Here is a 24000-nt window from a genome sequence, read left to right as displayed (position 1 = left end):
GTTCTAAAAATACAATTAAACAAGAATTATTATTTTTTTTTTAAAAGACAAGTAATTTTACAAGAATAAGATTACGGTAAATATTCAGAGAGTAAAGTCATAATATTGAAAGAAAAAAATGCATACATTTGAAATAGTAAAGGAAAAAAGTTGTACAAAGAGATACAAACAAAAAGAATATATTTGTGAATTTTGGAACATTAGTTTGGGAAAAAGTCATAATGTTACGATATTAAAGTCACAATATTGTTGGAATAAATGTACAAGAAGAAAGTTGAAATATTTGTAAATATAAAAAATCAAAAAAGTGTAAGGAGAAAAAATTCATAATAATAGCTTTGTATATGCGTTAAAACAAGGTAAGATGCAGGCTATTTGTGTCGGCTTATCTCCATGCATTGGTTTAGAAAATGTAAACATGGCCCCGCATTCTTTGATTTTTCAGTATGCGGCCCTAGGTGGAAAAATTTTGGACGCCCCTGACTTAAGCTACAGCAGTGGTCCCCAACCCCCGGGCCGCGGCCCGGTACCGGGCTGTGGGTCATTTGGTACCAGGCCTCACAGAATTTTTTTTCTTCCCATTATTTCATTTTTATGTTTTATTTTGAAAAGTGGCCGGATTCTCTCTGTTACATCCGTCTCACTTGACGCATGTCCATTGTGCGTGTGCTAACTTTCTCTCATGCCGAACAGATAGACTACTGCTGTATTTTTACCATTTTTCTTTCACCTCATATTTGGTGTCAAATGCTGATACTATGTGGGAATGCATAAAGGTAAGTTTGTCTTAGTTTTACACAATACATAATAAATAAGATAAATCAGATCACTATAATGTACGAACCCTCCCCCGCCCCGGTCCGCGGGAGATTTGTGGGAACACAAGCCGGTCAAAAAAGGTTGGGGACCAGTGCTATACTGTACTGTATTTTGCCTATAAGATGTGTGACTTTTATTTTGTCAAGCTGCTTGTTTACGTCATCAACAATCGACACTTGTGCGCTGTTCTTTCAAAAGAACACCGATCTTACTTAACGTTTTCTGCCATAATTTGTCTCGGTTAAAGCTGCAATGTAAGTGACACATTTAACATTTAATTGATGTTAGCAAGGTTTTGTCGTTAATATGGATAAACATATTGCTACTTGCGTTTGTTTACATTGTATGTCAAGGTACCTTTTCGCTTTGCGTCATTTGTCAATGTTTAAGCCCACAGATAGTTGTCTTTTAAGGTCAGTGCCAACCAGCAATGTTTGTTTCAGTTAAATACAGAATATGACAATGTTGTGTTTGTTGGCTTAAATCATTGATACAATGTTCCGACTGCATCTTGACCTGCTTTTAAAGCGTATAATTCTTGATTAATACCATACCGACTTTATTTATAGAGCTCTTTAACCACAACCACAGTTGAAAACAAAACGCTGTACATCAAAATAAGTAAAATACAGGACAAACATAATGAGACATAAAAACAAACATTAAAATATACAGTATTGTACGTTTATTTCAGACATGCTTAACAAGTTACATTAAGGAACATCACAGGGTTTTATTTGCACAATTCAACATTTCTGAAAAGGGGTAGGAAGACGCAGAGCTCATATTTATTCCTACCCCTTCTCCATGTCTATTACCGATATTTCATTCACACCATAACTTTTACATGTTGACACAATATTTCACTGGCTGGCGTTTTGTCATTTTCATTGTTCATAAATTAAATACTATTAATTATATTGAAAAGCAGAGTGGCCTAGTGGTTAGCATGTTGGCCACACAGTCAGGAGCTCAGGAAGATCTGGGTTTGAATCTCTGTTGGGCATCGCTGTGTGGAGTTTGGCATGTTCTCCCTGTGTGTGCTTGGGTTTTCACCGGGTGCTCCGGTTTCCTCCCATGTTCCAAAAACATGCATGATAGGTTAAAAATTGACTCAGTCGACTCAAAATTGTCCATGGGTATGAATGTGAGTGTGAATGATTGTTCTCTATATGTGCCCTGTGATTGGATGGCGACCTGTCCAGGGTGTACCCCGCCTCACGCCCGAAGTCAGCTGGGATAGGCTCCAGCATACCCGCGACCCTAGTGAGGATAAGCAGCATAGAAGATGGAGTGATGGATGGATATTAAAAAGCCAATAGGAGTTAAAAAAATGGCACCACATTAAATAAAACAAATAAGAAAGCTTGGAGGATTTTGACGTCAAGTGTTTCTGAGTTGTCATTTAATTTCCTTGTAGTCGACGTGATGTCATCTTCATTTGTCCAGTTCCTTGATGTCTTTGACAACAAATACAGTGGGGCAAAAAAGTATTTAGTCAGCCACCAATTGCGCACGTTCTCCCACTTAAAAGATGAGTGAAGTCTCCAATTTTCATCATAGGTATACCTCAACTATGGGAGACAAAATGAGAAACAAAAATCCAGAAAATCACATTGTCTGATTTTTAAATAATTTATTTGCAAATTATGATGGAAAATAAGTATTTGGTCACCTACAAACAAGCACAATTTCTGGCTCTCACAGACCTGTAACTTCTTTAAGAGGCTCCTCTGTCCTCACATATTTGAACTCATTAGCGATATAAAAGACACCTGTCCACAACGTGAAACAGTCAGACTCCAAACTCCACTATGACCAAGACCAAAGAGCTGTCAAAGGACACCAGAAACAAAACTGTAGACCTGCACCAAGCTGGGAAGACTGAATCTGCAATAGGTAAGCAGCTTGGTGTGAAGAAATCAACTGTGGGAGCAATTATTAGAAAGTGGAGGACATACAAGACCACTGATAATCTCCCTCGATCTGGTGCTCCACGCAAGATCTCTCTCCGTGGGGTCAAAATGATCATGAATGATCATCAATGGTGAACAAAAATCCCAGAACCACATGAGGGGACCTAGTGAATGACCTGCAGAGAGCTGGGACCAAAGTGAAAAGGCTACCATCAGTAACACACTATGCTGTGAGGGACTCAAATCCTGCAGTGCCAGACGTGTCCCCCTGCTTCAGCCAGTACATGTCCAGGCTCGTCTGATTTTTGCGTATTTTGAGTATTTGGATGATCCAGAAGAGAATTGGGAGAATGTGATATGGTCGGATGAAACCAAAATAGAACGTTTTGGTAGAAACTCAACTTGTCGTGTTTGGAGGAAAAACAATGCTGAGTTGAATCCAAAGAACACCATACCTACTGTGAAGCATGGGGGAAGAAACATCATACTTTGGGGCTATTTTTCTGCAAAGGGAGCAGGACGACTGATCTGTGTAAAGGAAAGAATGAATGGGGACATGTATCGTGCAATTTTCAGGGAAAACCTCATTCCATCAGCAAGATGAAACGTGGCTGGCTCTTTCAGCATGATAAAGATCCCAAACACACCTCTCGGGCAACGAAGGAGTGGCTTCGTAAGAAGCATTTCAAGGTCCTGGGGTGGCCTCGCCAGCCTCCAGATCTCAACCCCATAGAAAATCTTTGGGGGGAGTTGAAAGTCTATGTTGCCTGACAATCGCCCCAAACCATCACTGCTGTAGAGGAGATCTGCATGGAGGAATGGGCCAGAATACCAGCAACAGTGTGTGGAAACCTTGTGAAGACTTACTGAAAACGATTCACCTCTGTCATTGCCAACAAAGGCAATGACAGATATATAACAAACTATTGAGATGAACTTTTCCTATTGACCAAATAATTATTTTCCACCATAATTTGCAAATAAATTCTTTAAAAATCAGACAATGTGATTTTCTGGATTTTGTTTCTCATTTTGTCTCTCATAGTTGAGGTATAGCTATGATGAAAATTGGAGACCTCACTCATCTTTTAAGTGGGAGAACGTGCGCAATTGCTGCATGACTAAATACTTTTTTGCCCCACTGTACTTTGGCTTCCTTCAGCTCTCCATTTAACTTGATGTAAATTTTGCAGTTGGCGCTCCAAGTGCTTTGAATTTTCCCCTGCTTGCCGATGTTCTTGGCGATGTCAGCGGTGCAGTTTGTCAGATGCTCGTTGATGTAGATGTTTGTTTCTTTCAGCTTACTTCTCTGCCTCAGCAAGGCTACCTTATTTTTTCTGTTGGACAACTTTATGGTAATGACAGGTGTTCCTACCATACATTGGAATGCATGTATCGATGTTTGTTTGCGGAAAGTTGGCCACCTGTTGCTCTGTAGGAGCGCAGTCATCTTGCCCTCCTCCCTTGTCAGCTGCACTGGCATAATAACTGCGTGTCACGTTGTTCATGCTCGTCGACTTGGGATGAGCGAGTGCACCACTATCTGTATCTGTATCTGTGTCTGTATCTGTACCTGTACCTGAATCTGTTGACCCATCTAAATGATCTGTATCTGTATCTGTACTCAGAATGGGTGGAACATAAACCGGAAGTGGGCGCAGAAATGGATGGGTGTAAATAAGTACATTATTGTTAGGTCTGAAATTGACATCTGTTGATCAGAAATTGCTATATTTATTGTTTATTATTCAGCTACAGTGTATGTGTGCTGTGTATGTGTGTAAGTGATCTGTAAGACGTTATTATTTAATTATTTGATCCATTATTGGTGATTTATGCAAACAGGGAAATAATCTGTCAGCCTTGTTCACTGTAGTTTTCTCAAAAGCACCGCGTTGAGTAGTACAAGTAAAGCTGAAACCCCACATACTCCACATACTCTGCTCTCTGGCTGTAGGGAGTTTGTCTAGGGAGGAGCAGTCGCTGTTGTGACTGCCCAATCACAGAGCGTGAAGAGTGAATAATGAAAAATGAAAGTAGTTACCCAATGAAGATTTTCCTTCATCACAATTACGGATAATGACGAGCTGTACTCGTTTCATGCTCGTACTCGACAAAAATGCATTATTGGTAACGGATACTCGTTTTAGGCAAGCTCATCCCTAGCGTCGACTGTTCCAAATCACCCATTTTGCACACCATTTGCAATATCAAGTGATCCTTTTCATTGTTTTGCTTCTTTAAAGGATTTGCTTTTCCTTCCAGTGATACGTTTTCATTCTCCAAATCCTTAGATGCATTTTATTAAGGATTTTGCCTCTTCACACTATTTATTTTGTTGTTCAGCTCCTTCCTTATGTCATTCAACATCCCAATTATCTGCTGCATTGTACTTGGTTCCTGGCATTCTACCACGTCCTTCCTCCTCTGTACATTGTGTTCCAAATTGTTACACAAATGATATTTGTCGCTGATTTTCCTACATAGTCGACAGGGGGGACTTACCAGTAGACAAACACAGGCAATTGCCGAGGGCCCCTTTACCCCAAACATCTCATAAAAACTGCTTATTGTTTTTTTTCCTTTGATTTTCTTTTGTTTTTCGTCATAAGTTTTAGTCCTGTTTTAGTCCTGTTCCCCTCCCCACTCAATTATAATTGACTAGTCCATGTTACTGCGCATATGCAGATTGATTCAGGAAGATGGCAGCAAAAACAAAGTTCTTGGCGCGGTGTGGAGAAAGATGAAGCAGAGTTTGTTTGTAGAGCAGAGAAGGCGAGAGGAAAGTACACAGTTTTCATCAAAACTGCTGAAGGTGTCAACCTTTTTCATAGTCCCAACTACAAACGCAGACATACAAAACAAGAGCCAGATGCTGTCAGTGTCAGCCACCGAGGTAGTTCTCGAGATGAATCGGATAATGAAACACATTATATAAATATATCTACATTAAATATATCTATCTATAAAAATATGTCTACCAACTTAGTAGATGATGAACATTAATATTTCACATAGTTTTTGGGAAAGTATATAAACATGGCCAGGTAACTGGCTGCTGCCCACATTGAAGACCTTGTGTGAGAATAAAACTTTTGTCAGTGCAGGACCAGGACATGGAGGGCCCCAATAACTGGATTTGCCTTGGGCCCCCAAATGACTAAATACGCCCCTGATTAGGCCTGTCAAGATTACAAATTTTGCTGGATGATAATTGTTCTACAAATTATTGTCGAGAATTGATATTATTGACAACATTTTTTCAGACAATTTTTTCATTAATTATATGGTATAATAATGCGAGTACATTGTATCAAAAGCAATAAACTTTAGAGTACTTAACATTGTAATTGGATTGTCAAGAGCTTTTAAATAAAATAAATTAAACAGCACAATAAATCAAACAAAAAAAACAATGAAAATAACATGGACTTTCAGTCTCTTTTAGCAAAAATTGCACTTAAATAAAAAGCACAATCATAACCAGAAACAATAAACAATACTCTTTGTCTCTATTAAGAAAAAACACACTTAAATAAAAAGCACACCCAATACAAATAATAAATAAAATGGAGTATCAAGTCTCTGTAAAGAAAATTGCACTTGAATAAATAATGAACATTGGGTATTATTCCTTAACAGGAAGGCTTTACATGTAGCAAACGACACTGCTTATGTGTGTGCACCATTTTGCACTGTTTTGTTTATATTTACTTTGCCCACCAAACACCTCAGTAAATGCTGACTGTCAGGACAAAGGCTCTGCTACCCCTCAGGCGGGAGTTCTTTTTTTTCCCCAGCTGGGAAAACTGGACTGAATGGTTGTGTTTGAGGTGCGCATGCAGATTGCTCGTATTTTCCTTCTTCATTATCACCACTTTCTTACAAATGTCAGTATGCCAGTAATCCGAAGAGCCCTGAGACACAATGCCATCTGGAATTTCATTGGAAAAAAACAACAATATGAATATTTATGATATTAAAATCCTATTTTCATAATAATTCGGAACACAGTGTGGTCGTAGCACCTGAAGCAAAAGCCTTTTTTGTGCCCATTTTGAACAATGGTAATCGACACCTTTAAAGGTCGGACGTCAGCAACAACTGTTGTCAGCTCTCAACGAAACTCGTTTTTTTTTGATGAGTTAGTTCCTCGTTTTCAAGCCAGTGGTGTCAGTAAACACACCTGTAATTGTGGATGAGATCTGTGGGCAGGAAAAGTGCCAAAATGGTTCAGAACTTTGAGATTGGTGGAGAGCTCCTTTCAGAGTAGTTACAGTAATGATGATAGTCTGCACTGAGCAGCGTTTCACACATTGGCTCACCGTAATGTTGTTGATCCACTGTTGTTCACAACTCTTCATTCACACATTCAACTTATATGAGCTTTGAGCTTCTAGATCGTGAGGATGACCTTGAACTGCCATGAATCTTTTAATTCCTGAAAGATGGCGGTCAAATAAAAAGAAGAAGGGATGAGGGGCTTTTGGCCTACAGAGCTGGTTGCCAGGCTCTGTCATGGCGATGAACGGAATCCTTTCCCGGTGTGGCAGGATGGACACGTCAGCGTCTGTTTCAACCAGCTGCTTCTTGGAGTCTTACCTCACGTCATCATGGCCACTCTCAGCGCCTTCTACCTCGGCATGGCCACGTAAGAGTCTAACCTTCTTGTGGTCTTCCACAGGTCTCCTTTTTTTGATGCACTAATGAGATAATAGTATTTAAAACTGAAATATTTCAATGCTAAAAGCTGATTGCAGTATGAAAAAACATGTATAAATCTAAAGTTCTGTTTATTATCATGAACTGTTTTTCATTTTGCAGGAGCGCCCCCCTCCCTACGTTCATCTCCGGCGGCTGGACGTTGCGTCTGGTTTCGACTCTGCTGGCGGCGCTGCTCTTCGCTGCTGATGTCATCGTGGCGGGCGTGGCCCAGCAGGCGGACATGTACCTGGATGTCCTCGGTGGCAGCAGCAGCGCTCTGGCCTGGCTGGTTCACGTCGGCGCCATAGCGACGCTCCGGCGGACAGTCACTTTCAGGAGGACACGAGGACCCTCACTGCTGCCTCTGTCAGTCCTTCTCTGTGTGCCAAACATGGTGGTCACCTTGATGTTCTACCTTTCCAAAAAGGAGGACTATCTGACCCCGTCCAAACCATTCCACTTCACACGTTTGGTGTTGGCTTGCACCCGGATGCTTCCCATCCTTCTCTATCTGCTGGGCGTGGCGTGTCCCTGCATCCGTGAGACTGCACACACTCTTCACATCCAAGATGTGGACAGATTGCCTCTCATTCCAGAAGACTCTGAGCTGGACACTGGTGAGATGGTGGCGGAGGACGGCAGCAGTTGTGTCTCCAGCCTCTTCTACCTATGGCTGACCCCCCTCCTCAGGCGTGGGCAGAGAGGACAGCTGGACCGACCATCTGACGTTTATCACCTCCCCCACAGCCTTCGCACCAGCGTGATTCGCAGATGCTTTCACCAGAGCTGGACAGCATGTCGCAGGGGGGCTGCGGCCATGCAGGATCATTGGCCCCGCCCGGTTCAGAATGGCAGCGGGGTTCTTCATTATCAGGAGGAACCACTGGAGCTGGAAGGCGATGTGAGCCTGCTCCGGGTTCTGCACACGGCCTTCGGAACGCGCTATTACGTTCTGGGTTTGCTGAAACTGGTGTTGAACTTGCTGAGGCTCTCTGGGCCGCTCCTCCTCAACATCCTGGTTAGCTTCATGGAGGAAGAGGATGCTCCAGCCAGCAGGGGGGCCTGGTGCGCCGCCGCCCTCATTGCCAGCACACTCCTGTGCTCCTTCCTCCAGAACATCTTTGTCTTCAGAATCTCCAAGGTGGCGCTGTCCGCTCGCGCTGCGCTTGTGTCGGCCATCTATAGCAAATCTCTGCGAGTCGGCGGCGCGGGACTGGCCGGCTTCACCCTTGGGGAGGTGGTGAACCTGATGAGCACGGACACGGACCGAGTGGTCAATTTCTTCAACACCTTTCATGAGCTGTGGAGCCTCCCCTTCCGGCTGGCCATCACCCTCTACCTGCTCTACCTGCAGGTGGACATCGCCTTTCTAGGTGGCCTGGGTGTGGCGCTACTGCTGGTCCCCTTCAACAAGTTCCTGGCCTCTCGTATACTTAGCAACAACCAGGACATGCTCAGGTACAAGGACAGCCGGGTTAAGGTGAGTCACCTTTGTACTGTATGTAGTAATAATAATATAAAGGCTACTGTACATACAGAAGATGTTTATGTTCTACAAACAGTGAAGGAAAGAGAATGCGATGCTGAAGAGTTTGTTTTTCCAGCTGATGACAGAGATCCTCTTCGGGATTCGGGTCATCAAGTTCTACAGCTGGGAGGCTTACTTCACTCAGAAGGTGTCAGAGTGCCGCCAGGGGGAGCTGAGTCATCTCAAGGCCATTAAGTACCTGGATGCCATGTGTGTGTACACCTGGGCTGCCCTGCCTGTGGTCATCTCCATCCTCACCTTCGTCACGTATGTGCTGCTGGGACACCAGCTGACCGCCGCCAAGGTAGCCACCAGGGCTGTTCACGAGACGAGTTGATACATAAGATTGTGTTTACGAGAATGAGATTTTAACATTACTTTTGTAACGTAGTAGAATTTAATTTCTACTATGTCGTAGTAGTAGAACGTCCTAGAAATTAAATTCTACTACCTTACCTTGCATTGCTCCTCATGAGGCTACACTCTTCTGCGCTGTAGCGGCCCCACTTTCACCACCCACCGAGACAAAGAGACTGCATGACTGACAAAAGGGTTCACTCCATTCATGCCGTTGTACTATGGAACAAATGCCCCAAGGTCCTGAAACCAATGCACAGAGTGAACCTCTTCCTGCTTATTCGGAGGCGGGAGACCCGGAAGACAGACATGCGTGCACATGGCAATATATTGAAGCCGTCAAAATCATCCAGTTCATTTTCATTTATTACCATCCCAGGACTAGTTCCCATGAGACGAGAAAATCTTGTCATGGTTTAATCTCGCAAAATCTTGTGACGCCCCTAGTAGCCACACTTTTGTGTTTGTGTGCGCGCTAACCTATAGGCGGGGCTTTAAGCTTTAAATGACGACAGTGTGATGACTCAACTCCTCCAGGTGTTCACCACGCTTGCTTTGGTGGGAATGCTGATCAATCCGCTCAACGCCTTCCCGTGGGTGCTGAACAGCATCCTGGATGCCAAGGTGTCATTGCAGAGAATCCAGCGCTTCTTCAAACTGACCAATCAGGATCTTCAGGCATACTATGCGCTGGGTAGGCGTGGCTTCTTGCTGCTATTGTATGATATCGCAAAAAGCGGCATGGCCATTATAGTATTTTGATATTTTAATATACAGTCATGGAAAAAATGATTAGACCACCCTTGCTCCTTCAGTTTCTTGTTCATTTTAATGCCTAATACAACTAAAGGTACCTTTTGTTTGGACAAATATAACAATGACAGCAAAAATAGCTCAAAAGAGTGGCAGTACAATACTATAGCTATTCATGTAAGAACTTAAGTGATTTTGGTTATTATCAAGAAAACCATGGAAGTTGCTAGATATCAGCTCAAATGGAACTCTTATGAGCTATATTTGTTATCATCATTATATTTGTCCAGACAAATGTACCTTTAGTTGTACCAGGCATTAAAATCAATGGATCAATAAACTGAAGAAACAAGGGTGGCCTAATCATTTTTTTTTTAATTCACAGTGACACCTGAAGACGACCACACGGTGGTGCTGTTGTGTCAAGCTACGTTCAGCTGGCATCAGGACACAGAAGAAGAACACAGCACCACTGCTGGTAGTCTGCTGCTGCACAATCTCAATCTAAAAATAAAAAAGGTGCAAAAGACACAGTCAACATGTACACATGTTTTTCAGTTACCAACGTTTGAATTCATCATTTTAAGCAGGGGTGTCCAAAGTGCGGCGGGGGTGCATTTTGCAGCCTGCACCTTGTTTGTAATTGGCCCACAGAATGTTCTAGAAATAAAATTAAACACTGCAAGCAGGATACCCATGCTTGCAAGATTTGCTTTGTAACCTCAGCATGTTCGATAATCATTAAATGTGAAGAATATGAAATAGGCCCCCGACAACCTTCAAATGTTCTGTATGCGGCTCGTGTTGGACACCCCAGATTTAAACCATGTGAGCAGTAACCAGTGCGATATGTATATACGCTCCAGGGTTCCCTGACTGTGGTGGTTGGCAAGGTGGGATGTGGGAAGAGTTCCCTGCTGGCCGCCCTCACAGGAGAACTCAGCAGGTAGCATGTGTCATCTTTACCTGGATACTGTAAAACAAATGAGTCAACATACATCACTCACTGACGTTACAGGCACAGTGGCGTGGTATACGTTGCAGACCGCGAATCCGGTTTCGGTCTGGCATCACAGGAGCCGTGGATCCAGCACGCATCTGTGCGGGACAACATCCTGTTTGGGAAAGAGCACGATGCGGCTTTCTACCAGGCTGTTATTGAAGCCTGCGCTTTGTCAGATGACCTCAGTGTACATGAGCTCATAACACCACGTCTGTGCTTACTTTTGTTTCATGTTAGTTCTGAACATTGACATCAGGTTGCTTTCCTGCCTCTTTTTTGTGGCAGATTTTGCAGGACGGCGACCGCACAGAAGTGGGAGAGAACGGCATCACTCTGAGTGGAGGTCAGAAGGCTCGACTGGCACTTGCCAGAGCTGTTTACATGGTGAGTGCTTTGCAGCCATTGGTAAAGCGATGCACCGATTAATGAATTGTCAGCTATAATAATCCCCAGTTTATTGCAGTTAAATGGGACCAGACCCGACTGTGATAAGGGAATTTCTGTGGAATATTTTCATTGTTAGAGCAGAAAAAAACCTGTTTACGACCTCCTAAATATGGGATTTAGCATTATTAGAGCTATCTAGACATGAAATAGCACCCTTATAGTCACATTTACACTCCTATTACCCCATATAGTAGACATAATCATAGAAAATAAGATATCTTACAGATAGATAAGACATAACATACGCTCACATGTTAGCATTAACAGTGTAAAAAATGTCAATGAGACAAAAAATTGAAGCAATTTATTACAAACAAGCATTAAAGTGAAATTGGCTGTTCATCGGCGGATCAAAAGTTAATACCACAGCCTTTAAAAGCCAAAGTCTTGGCAAAAATGTGCGGTGAGTGTAATTTTCGTCAAGTTCATCAAGATGGCGCCTGGGATGGGCTGCCTTTGTGTGTTGGTGCGCATTGTTTTGTCTTGTTTTGTTTGTTAATTCTTGTATGTTGTGCTAATACTGCGAGCTCTTACATCAGAGAGGAGCTCATGAACATCAGGGCCACAACTTCTGAGAACTTCTGAGGCCTGTCGGATCTCGTGATGGTCCATCAGATTTCTGCATACATGCAGAGACTGAACCTGTTGTAAGGGAATGACAGGGATGTTTTCAGGACTGCTACCAGTTCTCTGGATGAGTCTACAGATGCTGTGACATCTTACATAAGCTTCTGTGAGGACAGCTGTATTCCATCTCACACCAGGGTGAGCTATAACAACAATGGCAAACCCTGGTTCACAGCAAAGCGCAGACAAGTCAGGTCAGACAAAGAGGCAGCTTTCAGCGTTGGAAACCGAGACAGTTTCAAAAAGGCGAAGTGCGTGTTTAGCAAGGAGGCGAAAAGCGCTGGACGTCTGTACTATAAGAAACTCCAGCGCCAGCTCTCAACCTATGAAAGTAGTGGATTGCTTGTCTATACCAAAATGACGAGCCGGTGTTTTCAGATGTTCCCACTCTGGAAGCCTTTTAAAAAAAATATCACATAAAAAACTTTGCTGAACCACACCTGGACCCCCTGCAGTTCGCCTACAGAGCCAACAGGTCTGTAGATGATGCAGTAATCATGGACTCCTGGTCTCCTGAGGATCCTACGCCAGGATTCTGTTTGAGGATTACAGCTCTCCTACAGGACAAGTTCTCCCAGCTGAAAGTGCCAAATTCCACCTGCAGGTGGTCGTTTCCCCAACCTGAAGGTTGTGGGTTCGATCCTCCGTCCTCCCGTGAGCATGTCAAAATATCCTAATGCTGCGTCATCAGCAGGTAAATGTGCTAACATTGTCAAAGCGCTTTCAGTGCCTCGGAGGTGGAAAAGTGTTATACAAGTGAAAGACTATTTACAATAGCATAGGCTGGAGCAGGGGGCATCCCTTATGACTGAAGGCCCTCCTCTGTGTGGTAATGACTGGCTTTTTCAACAAGACAACGTAGCAGTTCACACTTCCCGTCTGACAAAGGACTTCTGCCAGGGGAATAAGCTCACTCTTTTGGACCATCCTGTGTGTTCCCCAGATCTAAATCCAGTTGGGAACATTTGGGGATGGCTGGCAAGGGACATTTACAAAAGTGGACATCAATTCCAGACAGTGGAGGCCTTCCATGAAGCCATCTTCACCACCTGGAGCAACATTCCCACTAGCCTGCCGGAAACACTGGCATCAAGTATGCCCTAACCCATTTTTCAGCTGATTAATAAGAAGGGTGCAGCTACTCATTACTGAGTCCTTTTTTCAACATTTTATTTATGTTTAAGGGGGGATTTGTTTTTTTTATACTATATTTTTTATACTCTACTATAGTCTTAAAACTGATAAATAGCCTATATCACTTTAATGCTTGTTTGCAATAAATTGCTTACTCCAGTTTTTTTTTTTTGTCTCACGCTCATTTTCTTTGCATTTTGAAGCTCTACTGATTTTAAGATGATTCCGCGACCTCATTACTTCACACACACACACAATAATTAGCTTGTGCTTGTCTGTCCACCCCCAACAAGGATAAAGACATCTACCTCCTGGACGACCCTTTAGCGGCAGTAGACGTGCATGTGGCCCAGCACCTCATGCAGAAATGCATCATGGAGCTGCTTGCGGGAAAGACCAGAATCCTTTGCACGCACCGCATAGAGCTGGTGGACCAAGCCGACGTGGTGGTCCTCATGGATAATGGGACCATTATCAAGACGGGTAAATTTAGATTTTTAGCTCTAGTACGTTCACCTTGTGAACAGCAAAAGTGACATCTTGCTTTCTTCTCTTAAGGATCACCAGCGGAGATCCTTCCTTTGATAGAAGCTGCGCCAAAGCAACACAAGAATGAGCAGAACGCCAAAGAAAAAGGTGTGTTAACTGGCAATCTGCAGCATGCCATGTCTTACTTTTAACTGAATAAGAACACACAATCATCTTATTGTTCTGTGTTTTGTTTAAGGTGAAGAGGAGGAGGAAGAAGAAGAACATCTTTCCTCCAGCCAGCTGTGTGTGGATGACGGTGACGATGCCGATCTTTCAGGGGTGGAGAAGAAGCAGGCCGGCAGCCTGGCGTGGAAAGTCTACCAGACCTACTGGGCTGCAGTGGGCGGAGCCTTGGCCATGTCCATTTTGATGTTTCTGCTGGCCATGCAAGGTCTGTATTAGTTTGTTATCTATGCACACACTAATGACATCCTGCTGGTCGCTCCTGACAGAATTCAAGATGTCATGATTATAATTATTATGCACAATCTGCATCACTGATTTCCATAGGCCAACAGTCTCCCAGCAGGGGTGTCAAATTTGTGCCATGGAGGGCCGAGACACTGCAGGTTTTCTTTCCAGCCGGTCACTAAACAGGTGATTTTAATTATCAAAACCTCCTTCAATTTAAGGGACGGAGCTCATCAATTAAATCACCTGCTGGAGAAACTGGTTGGAGAGAAAACCTGCAGTGTCTCTGCCCTCCATTGGCACATGTGCCATAAACGTTTGAAGAAGGGTGGGGTCTTGGCAAAGGGAGAAGCCATTACATTTTAGTCTAGATTCAATCATTTATTTCATATATTCTCTGATTCAGCCTCCAAGAACGTGTCAGACTGGTGGTTGTCTCACTGGATCTCTGAGCTGAAGAACACCTCTGGGGTGAACCACTCCTCCTCTAGTGTCCTCACCACGCCTCACCTGCTGCTCTTCTCACCTGCAGGCCTCATGTGAGTAGAGCAGATGGAGAGGATTATTACTGCTTGACAAGATTCAACATGAGAAGTATTAACTCGCTGCTTGCAGGTCAGCTCTGTGGTTGCCTCAAGCGTCCTCTGCCAACCTGAGCGGCGAAGTCCGGTTTTACCTGACTGTGTACGGCTGCATCGCTGCGGCTAACACAGTCTTCACTGCCCTCAGAGCCTTCCTCTTCGCTTACGGCGCCATCAGTGCCGCCACCGTCATCCACAATAGACTCCTTGACCGAGTTCTCAAGGTGTGTCCTCTCTGCTTTGCCTTTAAGTAGGCTGTTGTATTTACCATCAGGAATGCTTAATGACTTGCCCCCAGGCTACAGTGACCTTCTTTGACACCACGCCGCTGGGTCGCATCCTCAACCGCTTCTCCTCGGACCTGTACAGCGTGGACGACAGTCTGCCCTTCATCCTGAACATCCTGCTGGCCAACGTCTTCGGCCTGCTGGGCATGCTGGTGATGATGACCTACGGGCTGCCGTGGCTCCTACTGGCCCTGCTTCCTCTGGCGCTGCTGTACCACCGCACGCAGCTCTTCTACCGGCACACCTCCAGGGAGCTGAAGCGCCTGTGCAGCATCACGCTTTCGCCCGTCTACTCGCACTTCACGGAGACATTGAGCGGCCTCAGCACCATCCGGGCCAGCCGCAGCTGCGCCAGGTAAGAGACACAAAAGTGAGACATTTATTGAAATTAGGGATGCCCGATCGATCGGCCACTGATCAGTATTCTGTAAAAAAGACGTGATCGGCACATGCACAAATATTGATCGTGTGTGGGGGCAAACCCTACATGTGTGCTGTGTCACATAGGGTTACCAACACCTCTATTGAGCCTGGATGTACTTTGTCCCGTATTGTCGCAAGAATCAAAACTACTCTGTAAAACCTTGAATGGCTTCACTTTGACAGCTTGACCCAGGCTACATCAATTGATGCCAGCACGTTTGATCACTCTTATCAAACCCTTTGACTTTTCTTACATTGTTATTTACACGCTTTGCCTTGCTGTCACTGGCGGTAGCTAGTTAGTGTAACCGAGCAGATGAAGATTTCCACTAATACTGTGGGAGTGCAGAGTGGATAAAAGCACAGGAGCCGGAGCTGCAGGAGGCACGTTTATTATTCGCCCGCTCGTCTCTCTCACCACTTCCATCAAGTCACCTCAACACACACTACAACACTTCCCGCCTTCAAAATAATAGCACATCCTGTGGGGGTGGTACCAAATAAGGGCGTCATAAAAAATAGCTTACACTAGCTAGCTAGCTAGCTAGCAAGAGTTATTCGCCTAGCTTCTGGTCTTCAGACTCCAAATGTAACTTTTTACCACGGTGACATTTTGTTTTTGAAACAAACAATCTACGGTTAGTTCAGAGCTCGTTTTTGTCACACGGGGAATGAATGAATGAATGAATCATGTTCATGGGGTACGTACTAACTTTTTTTTTTTCCAAGTGTCTCTGAACAATTTTGCTATCTTGTTGTCATTATACTTATAATATCTTGTCCTCAAAACACTATTTGTGTGTGGTTGTTAATTTTGTTATATTAAACCAAAAAATAAATAATTGAAGAATTTATTCCCCATGTATTCATATTGCTCCAAAACTTGCATCAAATTAAATTCAGGTTTGTGTCAAATAGTACAAAAATCATTTCCTGTTTTAATTACCCATTTGCCAGGGGCCCTTGGAGTTATCTAACGGTGGCCGTGGCCAAAAGCACTCATCATAAATAAATTGAAAAATCCACAGTTACTGCATGTGATTGGTATCGGCCGATCTCACTTATGGATGATCGGATTCGGAATGGGCAGCATAAAACCTTGATTGGAGCATCCCTAATGGAAAGAAAGCGTTTTTGACTCACTGTACCGCTGCTCCTCCGTGAGTCACCATCTTATCCTGGTGGAGGGGTTTGAGTTCCCAAGTGATCCTCGGAGCTATGTTGTCTGGGGCTATATGCCCCTTGTAGCATTTCCCAAAGCAAACAGGTCCTAGGGGACAGGCCAGACCAAGAGTGATTCAGCAGACCCTATGAATAAAAACAATAGGAGGAACCGTATCTCGCCTGGACGTGGGACACCCTGGAGCCAAGCTTGAGGGCGGGGCTCGCAGGTGAGCGCCTGGTGTTCGAGCCGCACGTTCTGGACACGCGGGGGAATAGAGGGGCTGAGCTGTCAACTGATTACCACCTGGTGTTGAGTTGGATTAGATGGCGGGGGAGGATGCCAGACAGACCTGGGAGACCCAAATGTGTAGTGAGGGTGTTCTGAGAACATCTGGCAGAGTCTCCCGTTCATCGAGTCTTCAACTCTCACCTCTGGCGAGGATATCGAGTCCGAGTGGGCCGTATTTCGTGCCTCCATTGCTGAGGCAGCTGATAGGAGCTGCGGCCACGAGGTGGTCGGTGTCGGTGTGGCAGCAAGCCCCGAACCCATCAAGCTGAGGGGGGAGTCCTATCCAGCATGGATGGCTTGTGGGATTGCTGAAGCAGTTGGCAGATACTGGCTGGCCAAGCGTCACGCGGCTTTGGTGGTGGTCGTGGCAAAAACTCGTGTGTGGGTGGAGTTCGGTGAGACCATGGAGCACGACTTTTGGTCGGCCTCGAAGAGGTTCTGGCAAACCATCCGACGAAGGGGAAGCAGTGCCTGGTCCACACTGTTTACCGTAGGGATGGAAGCCTGCTGACCTCGACTGAGGATATAGTCTGAGGACACAAACGCGGACAGTTCCATCACCGTGGCTGAGGTATCTGGGGTAGTCAAGATGTTCCCCAATGGCAAAGCTTCGAGGGTGGACAAGTTTTGCCCTGAATTCCTCAAGGCTTTGGATTTTGAGGGACTGTCTTGGCTGACACGTCTCTTCAACATTGCACGTAAGTCGGGAACAGTAGTTCTCGGAGGTGGGTGTGTTCCAACTATAGGGGGATCACCCTCCTCAGCCTCCTGGGAAAGTCTATTCCAGGGTGCTGGGGAGAAAGGTACGACCGTTAGTCGAACCTCGGTTAGAGGAGGTGCAATGTGGTATTCGTTACGGTCGCGGAACACAGGACCAGCTCTTCACCCTTGCGAGGGTACTGGAGGGTACATGGGAGTTTACCCAACCAGTCTACATGTGCTTTGTAGACTTGGAAAAGACATTGGACTGTGTTCCTCGCGGTGTCCTGTGGGGGGTGCTCTGGAAGGACAGGTTTGGTGGTACGCTACTAGTGCCTTTCGGTCCTTATACAACCGGAGCAGGAGCCTGGTTCGCATTGCCAGCCGTGAGTCAAGCCTGTTTCCGGTGAACGTTGGCCTATGCCAAGGCTGCCCTTTGTCACCGATTCTGTTCATAATTTTCATGGACAGAATTTCTAGGCGTAGCCAAGGTGTCGAGGGATTCCCGTTCGGGGGCCTGAGCATCTCGTCTCTGCTATTTGCAGACGATGTGGTCCTGATGGCCTCACGAGTGAGGTTGGAGCGTGAAGTCGACAGGCAGATTGGCGCGGACCGTCGTGGTCAAGAGAGAGCTGAACCAGAAGGCAAAGCTGTCAATTTACCGGTCGATCTATGTTCCCACCCTCACCTATGGTCATGAGCTTTGGGTCATGACCGAAAAAAGGAGATCGCAGATACAAGCGGCTGAAATGACTTTCCTCCATAGGGTGGCTCGACTCACCCTATGAGAGAGGCTCAGAGTAGAGCCGCTGCTCCTTCACATCCAGAGTATCCAGTTGAGGTGGCTCGGGCTTGTAGTCCGGATGCCTCCCGGACGCCTCCCTGGTGATGTGTTCCGGGCATGCCCAGACCTAAGACATGCTGGAGGGATTATGTCTCACAGCTGGCCTGGCAACACCTTGGTGTCCTCCTGGTGGAACAGGAAGAGGTGGCCAGGGACTGGGAAGTCTGCGCTTCCCTGATGACACCTGGATAAGCGGAGGAAAATGCATGCATGGATGGATGAGTAGATGGACCCTCTGTCTTTGTAGGTTTGAAGAGGAGAGCCTCCACCGGTTGGAACAGAACCAACGCTGCGTGTTCCTCAGCAAAGCCGCCATGCAGTGGCTGGACATCCGCCTGCAGCTGATTGGCGTTGCCGTGGTGACGTGCCTCAGTGTCATTGCTGTCATTCAGCACCAGTTTAATGCTGGGGAGCCAGGTGAGAAACATAAATCAGTGTGATTTGATACATTCGGACTGCAACAGCTAGATTTGGTGCTACCTGTTCACCCTTAACTCCTGTGTGTGTGTGTGTGTGTGTGTGCGTGTGTTTGTGTCAGGCCTCGTGGGTCTGTCTCTGTCCTACGCTCTGTCCATCACCGCCCTGCTGTCTGGCCTCATCTTCAGTTTCACTCAGACTGAGATGCAGCTGGTGAGCGTGGAGCGAGCTGAAGAGTATTCCAGCGAGCTTCCATCGGAACCTCAGCAGCAGAACACGCAAGTATTCAGCTTCCTAGAGCCAAACAGTCCTCCAGAACCATATAAGGAAGGATGCAAAGCCTTTTTTGTGTTTGCTTTGATTTTCTTTTAGTTGGCGCCATCGTGGCCAGAACTGGGTCGCGTGGAGTTCCGCCATGTGGTTTTGGTGTACAGGGAGGGTCTTCCCAACGCCTTGGATGGTGTGAGTCTACTGGTGCGACCCAGTGAGAAAGTGGGCATCGTGGGTCGTACGGGTTCTGGAAAGTCCACTTTATTTCTGGCCCTGTTCCGCATGGTGGAGGTCAGTCAGGGTCAAATTCTCCTGGATGGGCGGGACATCAGCAGTGTGGGTGTGGCTCAGCTCAGGTAGGCAGGACATGCATTTGGAACTTTAATATGTTACATCATAGCTTTTGTTATTATTTTTATACTTTGTGTCTGCAGGTCAAGGCTGGCCATCATTCCTCAAGACCCTTTTCTGTTCAGCGGGACCATCAGAGAGAATCTGGACCCCTGTAGGCAACACCAGGACCAGCAACTCCTGGAGGTCTTGGACCAGTGTCACCTCACAACATTGGTCAACAGGATGGGTGAGGGACATGGACAGGGGGCATATGGTGGGGAAAAATCAATAAATGAGAGGATGACAGTCAGACTGAAGATGTTGTTCTGTTCCAGAGGATATTTCAGCTCAGTGATATCATTTTTCAACGTGTGTGTGTGTGTGTGTCCTAGGTGGTCTGGATGCAAAGGTGGAGGACAGAGGCAAGTCCTTCTCAGTGGGACAGAGACAGCTGCTGTGTTTGTCCAGAGCACTGCTGACTCAGGCCAAGGTGGGACCCACACTGTCTGCGTCAGGCTCTGGTTCTGGTGTAATAATGAAACCTCTCTCAGGTCCTGTGTGTGGATGAAGCCACGGCCAGCGTGGACCAAAAGACGGACCAACTGTTGCAGAAGACCATCAGAGAGAGATTCCAGGACAAGACTGTCCTCACCATCGCACACAGGTGTCTTGGTGTCTTGTTTTGTACTTGTTGCTGTGTTCTGTGCTGCAGCCTGTGACCAGGAGGAAACATGTGCTTGTGTGTATGTATTCTGCATGGACAAATGTGTTGGGACACCTCCAGGAAGTGAGAAGTGACAAAAATATGTGACTTTCTACAAGAACATGGAGCTTATCTGTGGGAATTGTGATGGGCTTCTTCCACAGCAAACTCCTCCAAGCATGCATTAATGCACCTTGATATGTGCACCAAAATATCTTAAGATGAAAAATGATGATTCAGTCTAGTCCAACCTCTCACTGATGAAGAATAACGTAATGTGTGTCTGCGTGTGCGTGTCGCCACCAGGTTGAACACCATCATGGATTGTGAGCGTGTGCTGGTGATGCATGCTGGGAAGGTAGTGGACTTTGACACCCCAGCAGCTCTTTGCCAGAAGGAAGACTCCATCTTTGGCCGGTTCCTCAGTGAGGTGACAAAGTGACAACAAAGACTCTAACAGGAAGGAGACAATCTTCCTTTTTTTTTATAACCTTTTTTTTTTTAATCTCTAAATCTTTCTGATTATGTTGGACAGTGAATGCGGCAAAATGTTTTGTCCGCTTTTACTGTGAGTACTTCCTACTTGATGAACATTAAGCCTTCAGTGTTCTACCACCAGGTGAACATGAAACTGACATGTTCAGCAGAACGCTGCTACTGCACATGTGCAGGTGCTTTTGTTTTGGGCCGTCATCGAGATGCTGAAACGCTGATGACTTCCTGTCGCAACCACAAAGTACAAAGAAGGAGTGGTTTGCCACTTCTTGTTAGTGGAGAAAAAGTATTTCACTGTGGTGACTTGTGAGTGCAGCGAACATTAGAATGTACATAGGAAGCCAAACATCTATTGTAAGGAAGGTTAAATGTTTTCCAGCAAGGGCCACATAGTGAAAAATGGAAGGATTCAAGGGCCACTTTGATATTTTGTAGAGGAACACATGTAGATACGCTAGGAAGTTTTATACTGTATATTTCGAGAAAGAAATGCATCTCAGCTTTGTGATATTGGTGAAAAAGCCTATTATTAGTATCAACTTTACTCCCATTTTTACGGTGGGTTTTTCATCCATTTTCCAAATATTTCCCATTTCCTCCAGTACATTTTTTTCTCGTAATTCTGACTTCATTTTGACTTTATTCTCTGACTTTCTAAATTTCCAAAAATGACTTTATTCATTGTGTTTGTTTCTCATATTACACTTCTAAGAAAATATTGTTCTTTTTTCTTTGCTATTTCAACTCTATGCTACTAAAATTATGTTATTCATCCTCATATTACGAGTTTATTCTCATAAAACTGACTTTTTCTTGTTAGAATATGACTTTTTTTTCCTCTTAATGTTTCAACTTTTGTCCTCAAAAAACGACTGCTGTTTTTTCCGGTTTTGCTTTTTTCATTTTCCAGCTATTTCAACTTTCTTCCTGTAAATTTTCTTCTTATAATTATGACTGTATTCCCATAATAGTTTGACTTTATTATAAAATTACTGCTGATTTTGCGGGTTTTTTACATTTTTTTGTGTTTTTAGTTTTCCTGTAAAGCTATACTTTTAGAAAGTGCTGCGGGGCAATGAAAAAAACAGTCGTGGGCCGCAAATCGCCATCCATCCATCCATCTTCTATGCCTATTAACCTCACTATGGTCACAGAGGTATGCTGGAGCCTATCTCAGCTGATTTCGGGTGAGAGGTGGGGTACATCCTGGACTGGTCACCAGCCAATCGCTGGGCTGGCATTGTGACTCAAACGATATTTAATTCATTGGCTCTTTTTAGAAGATCAGCTCCATCTGCTGGATCTGGTGGGTCACTGCCCTGTGCGGCAAGTAACGTTAGTGTAATCCTACTAACCATACAGTATGTGTCCTACGATCACATAGAGTGGTACCTCATTGTTCCACAACAGGGGTGCTGAAAATGAAAATGACCAAAATACCAAAGCTCTACCTCCTACTATAAATATAGAAAATCGATATATTTACAATAAATATGAGTATTTAGATCCATTGTACAGGAGATGTATATCAGGGGTGCACACACTTTTTCACATGCAAGTTACAAGTCCACATGAGCTATCTCTTACTATAAAACATATACTGTATATATAAAATCTAACCGCTAAACTAATGATTAGTATTTCACATTCAGTTTCAAAGTTTACAGGTCATCAAAGCAGTTATCATTCACAAATAATTCAATTCAAAATGGCAATAAAGATAATGACACACAATTCCTCAATAGTTGTGTACATAACCTGAGTAGTATGTCAGTCAAAATAGCCACGTAGCGTTCATTAGGACACACAGTTCATGTATTAGCCACTTAGCATTTGCTATCAAACAATACCGATATACAAGAAATGAAAATGATTATGCAAAAGTCAATACAGCCAAAGTCAAGGCAACATATTGAAAATATTTCAGCAATAGACACATTTTCCAATTCATCATGAAGTAATAGTCTAACAAACAGAAGTGTAGAAAATACACATTTCTGTAGTGGAGTTCATGACGGGAAGCAAAGCCATTCACTTTTTTTTCTACATAACTAGCCGCTACAAGTGAACGGATAACTTTTGTTGTAGATATAGACCTCTTACTGCTGAGTTAGTCTGTGTTTAATGGGAATAATAAAGGTGAAAGTTGGATAGCCTGTGGCCATCTTGAGTCCCTCCAGCATAAGGGTTGCACAATGTGTTACAAACAATGAATAATAGAAGCATAAAGGTGACTAAAGGGGTGTTATACCATGTCTACAGGGCTCTAATAATGTTAAAAAACGTATTTAAAAAGTCATAAACAGGTTTTCTATGCCCTAACTCTGCAACCAATTAACTAGTGCAAACGAGGATAAAATTAGATTGTGGCAAAAATTCTAATGGAAAAGGTTCTAATTTTACGAGAATAAAGTCAAAGTATTATTGGAGTAAAGGCATCATTACAAGAAGAACATTTACAAGGAGAAAGTTGGAAGTAGTTGTAAAATAAATGAAAAAAAGCTGAAATTTTATGAGAATAAAATCATAATATTACGAGAAGAGCATTGACAAAGATTATTTAAGAAATTTGAAATACTTGGAAAATAGTAATAATGCACTTTTTCACAACTTCTTAGTGTGTTTATACAAGTACTTTACAAAATAGTGGCTCTTGCATCCTTTCATTTTTCACTATGTGGCCCTCGCTGGAAAAACTTGTGTTCTAGATGGAGTGTAGTTTAAAAAAAAAAAAAGGTGCAAGAACAACTTGTTATTTTGTACACAAGACGCTTCTTTGCCTGACGTCATGTTTAGAATAAACGTCTTCCAATGAAGTCATGTTTGTCTTTCTACTTTGTCGCAGGGGTGAAGGCGACACTGGAGCTCCAGTGGATGCAGACATGGGGTTGTTGGGATTGTTGGGATTGTTGGGAGTGTGTGCTGCACCTTTAAGGGCGTCTTCTTCTATAAGCACTGCTTGTTCTCTGTGCATCCAACAGCTCATAATGGCAGTGACTCAGTGTCAATGCCTGCCGACAGTCGGGGTGTGGCGGTTTCTCTCACACACACACACACACACACGTTGTACTCAACGTCACCTGTGTGTGTGCGTGGTTCTCTTGTCAGCTGACATGAAAGTGACTAAGAGCATGAGGATCCTTCACTGTTGTTATAAAGTGCGTGTATACATGTGTGTCATATGTTGGTACACGTGTTTGTGCATCGTCAGGGCGTGTGAGGGTGTGTCTGTGGGTGGGGCTTGTGTGTGTGTGTCGGGGGGGTG

General features: G+C 44.3%; 1 protein-coding gene across 1 annotated transcript; it reads left to right on the top strand.

Annotated features, from left to right (window-relative positions):
* Positions 1 to 961: 961 nt before the first annotated feature.
* abcc10 (ATP-binding cassette, sub-family C (CFTR/MRP), member 10) lies at positions 962 to 23853 on the top strand. The gene is made up of 22 exons (XM_054778860.1): positions 962 to 1073; positions 7184 to 7386; positions 7560 to 8919; positions 9044 to 9271; positions 9862 to 10018; positions 10463 to 10596; positions 10944 to 11023; positions 11096 to 11267; positions 11366 to 11464; positions 13582 to 13771; positions 13847 to 13924; positions 14016 to 14210; positions 14637 to 14769; positions 14846 to 15035; positions 15110 to 15453; positions 18765 to 18934; positions 19056 to 19216; positions 19307 to 19560; positions 19639 to 19784; positions 19930 to 20027; positions 20089 to 20201; positions 20547 to 23853. The coding sequence occupies exons 2-22, from the start codon at positions 7211 to 7213 to the stop codon at positions 20680 to 20682; spliced, it is 4614 nt and encodes a 1537-aa protein (XP_054634835.1). The 5' UTR covers positions 962 to 1073; positions 7184 to 7210; the 3' UTR covers positions 20683 to 23853.
* The last annotated feature ends 147 nt before the right edge of the window (positions 23854 to 24000 follow it).

Source organism: Dunckerocampus dactyliophorus, chromosome 6, assembly GCF_027744805.1.
Source record: "Dunckerocampus dactyliophorus isolate RoL2022-P2 chromosome 6, RoL_Ddac_1.1, whole genome shotgun sequence".
Lineage (NCBI taxonomy): Eukaryota > Metazoa > Chordata > Actinopteri > Syngnathiformes > Syngnathidae > Dunckerocampus > Dunckerocampus dactyliophorus.
The sequence above is the reverse complement of the archived record's forward strand: the minus strand, read 5'-3'. Positions and strand labels throughout refer to the sequence as shown.